This window comes from Telmatherina bonti, assembly GCF_933228915.1.
Source record: "Telmatherina bonti genome assembly, chromosome: 6".
Classification (NCBI taxonomy): domain Eukaryota; kingdom Metazoa; phylum Chordata; class Actinopteri; order Atheriniformes; family Telmatherinidae; genus Telmatherina; species Telmatherina bonti.
In genome coordinates this window covers 35,013,584-35,026,528 of record NC_136624.1, presented here as the reverse complement: position 1 = coordinate 35,026,528, position 12,945 = coordinate 35,013,584, and the positions used below count along the sequence as shown (strand labels likewise).

The window sequence follows — 12,945 nt, the reverse complement described above, 5'->3', positions numbered from 1 at the left end:
TTTTATTTAAAAAAGTTACTTTCCTCAAACCTTTAATACATGCTGGAGAAGCTTCAGGTTTGAAATAAAAAGGTAATTATGACATTTAGGGTTAATTAACTGCTCAGACTTTATTTATGATGAACTAACTGGAGTTTACCAGTAAGGAACTGTGTTGCAACTGGGTTTTTGTTAACGATTAATGGTAAAATGGCAGCAGCTGCTCTGCTTCGACTTCCATCCAGTTAATTCTCAACAACTGTTGCAAATGGGGGTTGATTATAAGGAAAATGAGGAAAATGTTTTTTAGTAAGCTGTTGGTTACATGCAGCCTTATGGCATCTTGATATTGATTCTAAAAGATGATAAAAGTTCATTTTTTTGTCTCTTAAAATTAAATGAAATAATCTCTTTTCATGTAATATGTCTGCTTTTAGAGCTCTCTGGACGGACGTCCTGCTCCACCCGCCTTCAGTCAACACTCCCTTACTGATGTTATGTTACTCTCCTCTTACATATCGGAGATTTCCTGTCTGTGCTCGGATGACCGTTTTCCAGGTTAGTGATGATCTTGATGCTAACCTGGGGTGAGGAGGACTCAGCCCTCTCTCCTCATCCCCCTCAAGCTCAGCTGTTCTGCAATGTGCTGCTGCTTGTCACAGAGAAGAGGAACAGTGTTACCAGTGACATGGCAATCTCTGAAAGAAGACACACAAGCTCATACACATTTCTGAATATGTATCTAATCTAAACACCTGAACCTTATGGGGGTAAAATTAAAATGTCCTACTTGTCACCTGAATAATATGAAATGATGTAATGTGTGTTTAGTTAGTTTGATGCGCTGGATGTAGGCTGAAGCATCGGAGCATCTGCAAACAGAACATAAACACTCAATTTCCTCTTGTATATTGTATCTTAAGTGCACACTTCAAAATGCTGAGTGGGGGACTTGTTTCTCAAACAAGTGTATGCCCTACGCTTTAATACACACACACACACACATACACACACATCTTCTCTAGTTCTGCTGACAATGGGTTAAGATGACAGAAGGTTATGAGTGACTCTGACACACTGCAGACCCCCTCCCTGCTGTACCCTTGAGTCCAACACAGGCGTCTTTGTACTCACTCCACCATCAGTGACTATCCATCACAGACTAACCTGACAGCCTTCTCCAGCCCTGTGCTGAGTTCCAAATGCACTCTGCTTCAACCCTAAATTTCACGTCTGGGCAACAAGCATCAAACCAAGTAGAAATGTCTTTTCTATTTCATCCAGTGGGACACACAATTTCACTCACATCTGCACCTGCGTTACTAAGAGAAAACAATCCAGGCCTGACCTTGGATCTGAGAGTCTTCAATGAGACACAACCATTGTTGTCAGGACATTTCTAATAAGACATGTCAAAAAAATTCTGCTATGAAATAAACCTTTTGAACCAAGTTTTGTAAATGCTGACACAGACAGTAATGAATGTGGGGTGTTATCCTATTTAGAAGAAAAAAATGGGGTTTTAGTGTAAATAAGGAAAAAAATGAAAACAATGCAGCTCTTCAAAATAATTTATGTATCCAGATAGAAGTTTAATTATGTGATTTAAGAACCTACATGCATTTTTCTGTCAGTTAAGTCAAAGTAAAGCAAAAAAAAAAAAAAGGAGCGGGTGAAAAAAAATTTAAAATAAAAATGTACACATAAATGTATCACTTTGGCCTGATTAAGACTTGATGCAACTGGTCATCATCATAACACAAAACACATAATTGTTTCATCCCAATTCATCACCTGATCTCAGTATGAATGCACCTGTAGTGAAAGGCCCCAGTTAGCAACACCACTTGACAGTATTACCAAATAAGCAGCACAATGCATACAAAAACACTCTCCTAACACATCAGAAACAGTGTTCTTAGTAAGAAACTGGGTTGTAATGATAAAAGAACAATACAAACTCTCAATGTCCTTCAGATATTAAATTCAAGATTAGAAAATAAGAACATGGCACTACAACAAACCTGCTAAAAAACAAACAAACTGCAGACTAACAAAAGGTAGTAAACAAAAAAAGAGGTCAAACTGAAAGAGAAAGTTCTAGAGCAGAAATGCGAGTGTCTCTTCTTAGAACCACTTTAAGCTTTACTACACAAAGTAGTCATTGTGGAAAGGTGGATATTACTGAAAGAACAGAAAAACATATTCTCCATAAAACTTTTTTTTGGGATACTTTCTGAACATATGGAAGAGGCCGCTCCATTCAGATGAAACTGAAGCTAAACTTTTTGGCAGTGAGAAAAGAAATGCTACATGTAGCACAAGCCCCTTTCCCCAAGAGCACCATGTGTCATTGGCAGAAGTATGCACCAGACACTGCATCCCTATTTGCAGCTTATGCACTGTGTGGCTGCACAACCTAGTAAGTCTCCTGCCACCAGCAAACATTCACTGCCAAATACATAAATTACCATGATATACCGATGGCAGTGATATCTTAAACGCAAAGATGTAACACATCTCATATGCTTATCATTCCAAGCCACTTCTCAGCTGAGTAAATTGTGTTTTGGCCATGCTTCCAGGCTAGCGGAAACCAGTCAGAATTAGCAGATGAGCTATGAGGTGAAACATGTCCTGGAAGGATTAACACCTGCTGGCTAGCCTAAGGCTATGAGAGGTAGGAAGAGGTCAGGACAGCAAAATCCATTGCTCTGCATGGTTGTCTCACTTATAGTCTGTCGATTTTTTAGGGTAATGTGAGCCAGTACCAGTTTGGTGGCTTGACTTGTTGCACTGTATGTGCCTGCACAGACTTGTTTCACTCAGAGAGGAGTGAAACTCAAAAGGTCACTTGCGTCACTCTGTGCAATCGATTTGGAAGGAAAGTTGGTGGGTATGAATGCAGTACAAAAATGCAACACTCTGCAACAAGTGCCATAAGCATCATGTCACCTACCTGTTTGCATCTTACATAATTTCTGTAGCTTAGTTTTGAAAAAACTGGAAAGAAACAACAATCACAAAACATAAATTCTTCTTGTCAATGCAAATCATTGATTCCCAGTGGAGGTGACAGCTGTCTCCATACTGTCCCTACTCCAACTGCCCCACCCCCATGGCGGAGCACTTCATGTATAGTGTCATAGAGGAGAACGTGAGTCTGGGATTAGCTCATTAAGACAGACATCTTTGATCTGTGGTTATCGCTCCTATTTCCAAGGCAACTTGATCATATCCAAACCTCTTAAGGCCTCATGAGCACACTAACCCACAAAGGTGCACACGCGCAAACACATGAACAGGCCGTAAAGCCCTAGAGAGCAAGGCCCAACAGAGATGTGAAGTGTAGATGTGCAGCAACAGCTAAACGTCGTGTCAGGTTTCTGGGGGCTCGTGCTAAATTTAACCCTGTGATCCTGCAGCAGGCAGAGGGGTTTAAATGCCAGCCTACAGTTGCTCCACACCAGTTGTTCTCCGCACGTCTTCCACTCATCGCAAGCTAACTCCAGGAAGGAGACAGTCACAGATACACTAACTTCAGCACACACCACAGACGCAGGACTGAAGACCATTTACCGAAGCGAAGACCCAGGGGAAGCAGGGATATTTGGCCTTTACATCCAGACGACCGTACTGTCCAGTATGGAGCTTTTTGAGACCAACCCTTACTTCTTCCCCGACCAGCGCTTCTATGAAGGAGGGGACAGCTATTTCCCCTCTCGCCTGCCTGGGGCATATGACCAAGCTGGCTACCAGGACAGGAACTCCATGATGGGCTTGTGTGGAAGTCTGTCTGGGGGTGTTGGTGTTGGAGTGACAACTAATGAGGACAAAGCCTCTCCATCCAGCCTGTCACCTCACTCTGAGTCCCACTGCCCGGGTCAATGCCTACCCTGGGCCTGTAAGCTGTGCAAAAGAAAAACAGTGACTATGGATCGTCGGAGGGCAGCCACACTGAGGGAGAAGAGACGTCTGAAGAAGGTGAACGAGGCCTTTGATGCTCTGAAGAGGAGCACCCTGATGAACCCAAACCAAAGACTGCCCAAGGTGGAGATCTTGCGCAGCGCTATCCAGTATATCGAAAGGCTGCAGGCACTGGTGTCCTCCCTCAACCAGCAGGACACGGAGACAGGACAGCAGGGACTGCACTACCGACCAAGTCCAGCCCAGCCCAGAGTAAGTAGGAGAGAAGTGAGGTGAGGCGAGGCAAGAGGTCACAGACACAAAACTAGGAGCCAAACGATAAACAAAAATAACAGAGAAAAAAATGAGAAATGATTTTGCTGGAAAAAGGAAGAAAATGATGAAAAAAACCAAAAACTAAAAACAAGTGACTCTCAGGAGGATCTTAACGATTTGAAAAGGAAGATTAGATTGGTTTGGATTTTTTAGTTAGTGACGTTACACTGCACCATGGGGCGTGCTGTGGTTTGTGTGAGGTTTTTACTGCATCAAAAACAGTGACTGACAGCAACTTCTGTGCTTGTCTCCATGGTAACAGGTGTCATCTTCAAGTGAGCCCAGTTCGGGCAGCACCTGCTGCAGCAGCCCAGAGTGGAGCAGCACTCCAGAGCAATGTCCGCAGAGCTACAGCAGCGAGGGTGAGCACTCTTTAAAACAGCACAAACAGATCTGAGCACCTTCACAGATACAGACTGACTCAGCTTTCTCTCTGCAGATCTCCTGAGTGCTGCTGACTCTCCAGAGCAAGGGAACATGCGTGCCTTGACTTCCATTGTGGACGGCATCTCCGCAGCTGATGGACCAGTGGCCTTTCCTGTGGACATTCCCAAATAGACCCTCCGACCAGTGGAACCATACATGTAGGTGCACAGAGAGCTACAAACAAAAGGCAAAGGAGGCAATGGACAACCAATTCTAAAGGATGATTCTTTTTTTTTTTTTTTGTGCATCTACTGATTTGAGTGTTTTGTCTTATGCAAAATTGAAAAAAAAAAAAAGTAATTATTAATTAGTATTTTAACTGCTGATCCAAGGGTCTGCTAGCCAAACTGAATTCCTCCTTTCACAATGAGGCCTCATTCCCTTTACTACCTACCTTGTCCCGCGGTCATGCCTGTCTGTCACAGCAACAGGCGCTAGGTCTAACTAGAGATTCAAGGACTTTGCATGAACCTAACACTTACGTAGTGACTAGTAGAGTGGATCTCATTTAAGCCTGCCTCCAGACTTGTATGGAATGACAAAGCCTGGCTCTTCTCCTCTCTTAATTTAAGTTTTCCGATTTCCAAAACCTTTCCCTGATCTTTCATTCTTTTTTCGTGTGAGTTTTAATGCTTAAACAAAACATGAGTTTATTTGTGGGGCCAATATGTACCATGGCAGTTTTGACCAAGATCTGCTTAATTTAAACAGGTTATGAATGCTAGTGATGTAAATACGTTCCCTTTTTCTACAGAGTGGTTTTGCCATTTTATTTTTTATTTTTTTTCTAACTTATTTTTGACTTTTATAACTAAGATTGTTGTGTATTTGTAGATGTTCTAAAAAAGTGATATTTTCTGTTCAATCCTTGCAATAAAAACCATTTTCAAGACATTGTCTATAACATCACTTTGAAAAGGAGCACACCATCCAAAATCTTTTTAAAAAAAAACAGCTTTACTTATGTCTATATAGTGTCATAAATGCAGTACACTTTTTTTTGGATAGCCAAATAATAAAATCTTGATTTGTCAGCATTGTTTCACACCTGGAATAAAGACACAGTACTCATAGCTGCCACATAGCACATTACACCTTTTAGACACCTCAGAAAAACTGTAAAATAAATAAATAAATAAATAAATAAAAACAATCAAAACAAGATTGTACAGCCATCCAGCAATGCACTAGTTTGTATGCTGTGATCTCACTGAATGAGGAGTTGGTCAGCCAATGGCATAGACTGCTTACTGGCACATCTCCATGGCAACTAAATGGGAGGTGACGAAACAAGATTAGACAAGTCTGTCACTTTGAGCAGTATCGTGTGGATATCATTGGCTGATTTTGAGCAGCAGTTTACAGTTTGACTTGAGAGAAAGTTTGAAAGTAACAAGAGGAGCTACAGTGTTTACAACTACCATCCACAGAGGAAACTCATGGTCACATGGCTGGGCTCGAACTTTCACTCACAACCCCACTACAAGCCTCTGGTGGAGAGGCTCATCCGCTCACTCGGACTCACACACACGCACACACACACACACACACACACACACACACACACACCCACACACACATACACTCCTCATATTAAAGGATTCTCTCTATTCTAGGCTACATAGTGTCATACAGAAGGCGAGAGAGGCAGAAAGAGGAGAAGTAACAGCTACATCGTGTCAAAAAAAGGAGGAGAAAAGGAAAAGAGAGGAGGCAAAGAGAGAGTTGGACCCATGAACCTGTGAAGAGTCCTTGTAGAAATACGCACTTCCATTAGTGAATCCCTCCCACCAATAAATCACACACAGCATACAGCAAAAGACACGCAAAGGTCCGACACAGAGAGAAAGAGAAAGAAAGAGAGAGAGAACAGTCACTATCGAATACAGGGCATTGGGTTTCATACGGCAATATTATGTTGTTTTCCCATATATATTTCCAATATATATTTATAATATATATAATATTTCTATAAAAAACATAAGTCATCCATTTTATGTACAGAGACGATTAATGAGTAATACCTTGCATAACCGGTAGAAGGGTACTGTGCAGCAGATCTGCCATTTATACAAGTATTGATCACTCTGAAGTCCAAACCAGCGACTGGTCATCATCTCCATAAATCTTTTTCCTACAGTAGCGTCAACTGATAACACAGGAAGATTTGTTTGGACTTGGCCATATTGAGACTATTAGAACCAGAACAAAAACCCAAAGCTGAGACCAGGGGAGCAGGAGCACAACACCACAACAACAAGGCTACTGGGAGCACTGGGGTAAACTGGGTGAGACCAGGATGAGCCTCCTTTACAGCAGCGAGCGCAGCCAATGTGCACTCTCAGAGTTCAAAGGTCAGAGTTGGCCTCTGTATTGCACGTGTCCGAAGGAGAGGTGAGAGATGAAAGGTGGGAGGGTAGGCTGGGCAGCAGAGGGGTGACGCTACCTCCCTGAGGCACCCAGGTCTTCCTCTCCAGATTTGGCATATCACTCTCAAAAGGCCGCAAGCATGTGTCCGTACAGGTAATGAGAATGCACTGGAAGACAAAAGTAAAGGTAAGGAGAGTGAGAAAATTGTTATTTTATACAGGTTAAAAGCATCTCAAACCGAATATCATTAAGCATATGCAGGTCAATTAACTGAGCAAAAACTGGGGCTGATGGAAAAAAAAGGACTGAATATGAGTCTCTATCTCAATATATTCATATTTTTATAGCGCAATTCTAAAGCATTGAGAATCTTAGCAACTTTTAGTAGCAATAAAAAAGAAAATAAATCACAAAAATTAAAAGGCAGAGATGAATCTATATTTTCATATTGTTATGAAACTCATAGCAAAGACTAAACATAATGAATGTCTAACTGATGTCATGTCTGTCTACAGCATCAAATTAAAACCTGTTTTTGGAGCTGTATAAAGACAAATTTTGGAGAAGTGGAAAAGTTTTAGCCCAGGGATGTCTAGCTCCAGTCCTCCAGACCTCCAGTCCTCCTGCAGGTTTTTCATGAATCCCTGCTTCAAAACACCTGACTCAAACTAATCATTCATTGTGCAGAATTTACATCACTACATCAAAAACCCACAGGACAGCGGCTCTTGTGGACCGGCTTTGGACACCAATGTTTTAGCCAGTGTTGATGAAAAATTAATTATTGCATTTTCTGTGGACTTAGACAGTCTGGTACCAGGATTATAGACATCCTCTAGTGCCTATGGGTTGCGAAGTGGGATCTTGTGGGTTGGGCTTGTTTTCCACACAGACCATTAAATTTCACCAAGTCGGTATCTGGGAAGTTTGGAGGCTGAGTAAACTTGTTCTTTCTGACATTCCTGTGATTGTGAAGCCCATCCCCTCTAAATTGCTGTACAAAGTTTGCACTCACAGCTAAAGAATAAACATTCATTCATTCATTCATTCATTATCCTAACCACTTAATCTAATAAAAGGTCATGGGGAAGCTGGAGCCTATCCCAGCAGTCTTTGGGCGAAAGGCTCGCCAGTCCATCGTAGGGCTACACAGAGACAGACAACCACTCACACTTGTTCCTAGGGGCAATTTAGAGTAACCAACATGCATGTGTTTGGACGGTGGGAGGAAGTCTGAGTACCAAGAGAGAACCCACACAAGGAGAAGAAAGGACCCCGTGTATGTGATCGAACCATTAACCTTCTTGCTGTAAGGCCACAGTGCAAACCACTATGCTACTGTGCAGCCCCAAGAATAAACATTTCTATTTTATTTTCCCATCTGCCTGGCTTATGAAAGTGTGTAACTTTAGTTTTGTTCAGTTTCTGGGACTGTGCACCATTAGGTTGCCATTGTCAGCACCTTTGTGGCTTTAACATGAGAAACCAATGTGATCTACCAAATAGGTCAGGGGTATCCAAAGTCGGTCCTCGAGGGCTGTGTCCTGTAGATTTTCAGTGCATTTCTGCTTCAACACACCAGACAGGAGTTATCAGGTGTCTGTTCATGTCTTCTTTGTTCTGACTGTTTTCCGATCAGGTATTTAAATCAGAAGAGTGGTTTTTCTAAATGCTTATGTAGAGCAGGTGGCATGGCATGTACCATGTGTAGATACTTTGTAGGGGAGCTCCTGTTGATGTGGCTGATTATTTTTGAAGGACCTGTATATGGAGCCATTTTGAAGACTTTTTAGTCTTGACTAATTAATTGGCGCTTTAGTGTGGACATTCATGTTTTGTGCCTGAGTATTGCATTAATTGTAAAGTGAATGTCAATTAATGTTATTTGTCTTGTAGGAGGGGCCTCCTCATAAAGCTGTATTGGAAGCTCTAGGTGGGAGATTCATTTTACAGTGAAGGATCTAGTGTTTCACATAATATTGTCTTAACTACTAAAGGACATAGGTGTGGTTTTGCTATATGGTTTGCTGCTTTTTAAACATTTGTATCCTGATTGAGCACCTTTCCACAACAGCTTTATTGGTGAGCAAATAAAGGTGAGCACCAAACTGAAGATCTGATCTTCTGACTTTCTTCCACAATCCAGCCAAACCTCACACTTCCTAAGAGGTGTTTGTGGGGCCCACAGCTATCCCACTGGGGATACACTGGTGTTGTTGGGGAGTGATGTTGACTGGTATGTTAAAACATTAAATTGGAAGTCAGAGTACCACCTGTATGAATGTTACCTTGACCTTGGGTTAATCTGTTTTCAGCAATGTACAACTGGATTTGTGGCTAAACTAAAGGCCATAATTCAAAGAAATGTCCTGTTTAAATTAAAAAAGAAACAAAACAACACATTGTCATTGCAGTGCTTTTAATAGGCCCCATAGGTAAAGATTATAAATCGCTTTACATTTGACTTGTTAATGTTTCAAATGACAAAAAGAGAGTGTCTTTTGAGTCAGTGATAACAAGTAAAAATTTACATCAGTAAAGCCAGTTAGTGCCACATTTCTGCCAAACAGCGGCTGAAAGTTTACAGCAATTTCAGGTTTTATTTGTTAGCTTACCTGTTAGCATTAGCGCTCCTGTTAGTAAGCAGAGTGTAGTTAGCATGAGTAGGTCCGCACGGCCGAAGGGTCAAGTCTCGGGGCTGCTGTGGGAGGAGCTTTAGAGGGAGTGGCATAGTGGGTTGTGAGCGCAGCAGGACAGAAAGGAAGACAACATGCAGTTAGTCAGCCAGGGGAACTAGAATGAAGCTTTATAAGACGAAATTCACAGGTTAACCAGTTAGTGTTAATGCAAACCTTCAGGCTGGAGTTGTTTCCTGGGTGCCAGATTTACAGAGGGTGGCATGGACATGGAGGGCATGCGGAAGCCAGCAGGTAGCGTTTCCATGGAGCCTGCCATCATACCCAGACCCGCACCTCCCTCACGAGCCCGGAACCTCTTGCGCCACGATGGAGAGCGCCGGAACGATTTGTCATCTCCGCTCTACAAGGACAGAAAAGAATGCTACATGAAGATGTTTTCCTTCCAACCTTTTTGTATCTTATTAAAAAGCTGCGTGTGAGGTCACCTCCTCTAGTCGTCGGTCTGTTCCTAAGGCTAACAGGTTGTTGAATTCCCTCTCCAGAACCTGCCGTGCCTGAAAAACAGTCTCTGTGAGAAAACTATACAGCAAATCTGAGAAAAAAATAGCATATGGAAAGTTCCTAAAATCACTTCTATGAGCTTAAGAGAAACCTTCTTTTTGCTGAGGTTTTTGCTAAATTTCAAGAAAACAATTGCCTGTAAATACAAAACAATCTGTGCAATGTGTCTTTTATTGATCTGTGCAAACGGGAATATGAATTACTTTTCAATGAATTCAAGATGAATACAAGGGTCACCTTAGTTCTCACAAAATGAGATACAAAAAATAAAGAGAGATAAATGTTTGTGAGACTTGGAAGGAAACGTTAGCTACAACCACTGTATGAACAAAGAGTAAATCACTGATCTAATAAAAAATAAAATCTGGCTGTTTGGCAATAGACAGCTCAAACAGTTGCCAGAACACGAGATGTGCACTTACACGACTGCTGAATGAAATGTGAATTGTGTTGGATGGTGGAATTCAAAGTAAATTAATCAGATAAATTTTATCTGTATTTCTTCATTAATTGTCAATACAAATATTGCATAGTTTATTATAGCGAAAAGAGCAAAAAATTTGAATTTTAAAACACTAAATCTTAAATTAGTCCACTTTTAACATGCTGTGCAAATAACCATGAGCAGCGATTTCCTCTATAGCTACCTGTGTGTTCTGCATGGGGATCTGCAGGATGAGCGCTAAGCTGCTGTAGTCGAACGTCTCATCCAAAGCAAGCAGCGCTCCATGAACGCCGCTCTCTAACAAGTTGCTGCTGTATTCCCTTAGGCCGATGGACTGTACCCAGTGGATCACCTGCTCATTGGTCCACACCAAAACATCTGAAACATAAGTATATGAGCACAATGTGAGGCAAATAGTCAACCTACTGTATATGATTTTTGTCAAACAGAAATTTTTCGTGAAAGAAGGATGGATAAAGAGATAATGTGCATGTCCACATGGTGTCAGTTCACTGGCACACACCCTTTGTTCATTTAAAGCACAGCTGTCAGACAGCTTTCCAAGTTGGAACAGGTGGAGTATGTGCATGTGAGTGTGTTTATGTGTGTGTAAACAGTGCAGAGTTTTGATTTGATGCGACAGCTGAGTCAAGTTCATGCATTGAACTCAAGGTCAAAAGGGCGAGAGGGCTGGTTAGATCTAAGTGTGCGTGCTCGCGTGTATGCGGACCACTCCACATGCAAGTGTGGATTTAGGTTGTAAGATCGGCTTTATGACAGTGCAAGGAGCAGCTGCTGGAGTACATATTCATAATATCACATAAAACCACTAGGTGGTACTCTGGCCAGCTGACACAGACAAGGTGTTGAAGCTTGTAAAGTAGGGTAGGAACATTTTAATGTGTGAGTGTCACTATGCATGTAGATTGGAGAGTGGGTCAAGTGTACCTTTCATATCATGTTGGCTGTCCTCTCTCCGGCGATCTAGGTCTTTCCTGTCATAATTGAGTCTCTTCAAGCACATAATCCCGTACTGAAGACTAGCCCTGGTGCACAACCAGCCATACAAAAAGGAAAGCACAAGCACATATGCATCATTAGCCTCATCTCCAATGCTAATATCTCCACTTAGCAGATGAAAGGGGAAGTAGATCAAAGGGCCGCTAAGCTAATCGCCATGGCTGCACACCTGTGGAAGCTGTCCACCATCTTGAGATGGCTCCTTAGGTCCTTCTTGGTCAGGTGGTCCAGCATGCGGGCGTCCACCAGGCACTCCATGAAGTAGGAGCGGTATTGGGGCAAACCAAGGCTGGGAAGCCATTCGTTCCCTATCCACTCATGATTCATGTCGCCGTACGCCAAAGTCTACAGGGAGAGTAGTGCACATGGATGTAAAAAGAAAAAAGTCAAAACAACAGTTTTGTCTGTTATTTTGTGTAAATAGTTTAATAAAATCTTTTCAAAGATAGATTCAAGTGTTTAAATTCATGTGCTCTGTTTGTCCACAAACAGAACAGATCTGTGTCCGCTGTAAACATTTTGACATGCTGTGAGAGGAAAATGAAAGGTTTGACCAGGTACAAATATATCAAGATTGTATTTTTATGTTACAGATTCAAGACTGAAGCATGGAGATTGGCAGGTCTTTAAAAACATCAGAAAACTGGAATTGGGCAAAGCAGTCTTTAACAACTGTAAAACTGCTCTGTTTTGTGCTTTCACAAGTAAATTGAAACAATGATAATACTTTTTGTACTATTGTCCACCCTTAGCCAGACATTTAAAATAGTTTTGTCACACAGAACCATCTGAGAAGCTATTGTAGAACTCTCAGAAAAAAAACCCTAAAGAGGACATATCGGTCTATTAATTACTATTAACTACTGAGGGCTGGTTTACACAAATCTGTCACAATTATATTCCCATAGATAGATAGATAGATAGATAGATAGATAGATACTTTACTCATCCCCAGAAATCCTTTGCAGTCCTAATATAAATAACAGTATAGCAAATAGATTCCTTTGTAAATGTGACAGAATAATAGATTGTGTTGCTCTAAATAAACAGAATATCTTTTTTAAAGGTATATGCTAAAGATAAAGTTTGAAACTACAATAAGTAGTTTCAACAAAGACACACCTTGTCCTTCCTTACAGGCCAGATGAAACTAACTGAAGGTTTCGTATAACTGAATGAAATATTAGTTTGAGGAGAATTTTATGTGAAGCAGAAAGTCACATCCAGCTTCTATTGTTATTTTACAAAGCCAAAGGTGAATTG

At 41.4% G+C, this 12,945-nt stretch overlaps 2 protein-coding genes across 2 annotated transcripts in view; one reads left to right on the top strand and one right to left on the bottom strand.

Annotated features, from left to right (window-relative positions):
* Positions 1-3,457: 3,457 nt before the first annotated feature.
* Positions 3,458-5,539, top strand: myog (myogenin). The gene is made up of 3 exons (XM_079242944.1): positions 3,458-4,158; positions 4,484-4,583; positions 4,661-5,539. Exons 1-3 carry the CDS (start codon positions 3,625-3,627, stop codon positions 4,777-4,779), a joined length of 753 nt encoding a protein of 250 aa, XP_079099070.1. The 5' UTR covers positions 3,458-3,624; the 3' UTR covers positions 4,780-5,539.
* Positions 5,540-9,671: 4,132 nt separating this feature from the next.
* The window catches only part of ppfia4 (PTPRF interacting protein alpha 4), a gene marked incomplete at both ends in the record, with an annotated part of 67,048 nt that continues 63,774 nt past the window's right edge, over positions 9,672-12,945 (bottom strand). Inside the window, 6 exons of the mRNA XM_079242997.1 lie at positions 9,672-9,730; positions 9,870-10,056; positions 10,142-10,210; positions 10,865-11,040; positions 11,611-11,708; positions 11,852-12,027. Of these exons, the coding sequence (XP_079099123.1) occupies positions 9,672-9,730; positions 9,870-10,056; positions 10,142-10,210; positions 10,865-11,040; positions 11,611-11,708; positions 11,852-12,027 (765 nt within the window). The remainder of the gene's footprint in view (positions 9,731-9,869; positions 10,057-10,141; positions 10,211-10,864; positions 11,041-11,610; positions 11,709-11,851; positions 12,028-12,945) is intronic.

Excerpts from the sequence above, each read along its gene's own strand:
- myog (XM_079242944.1), top strand. The coding sequence starts at position 3,625 with ATGGAGCTTTTTGAGACCAACCCTTACTTCTTCCCCGACCAGCGCTTC. Across the intron at positions 4,159-4,483 it reads CAAGTCCAGCCCAGCCCAGA|GTGTCATCTTCAAGTGAGCC; the intron begins GTAAGTAGGAGA and ends CCATGGTAACAG. Across the intron at positions 4,584-4,660 it reads GCAGAGCTACAGCAGCGAGG|ATCTCCTGAGTGCTGCTGAC; the intron begins GTGAGCACTCTT and ends TTCTCTCTGCAG.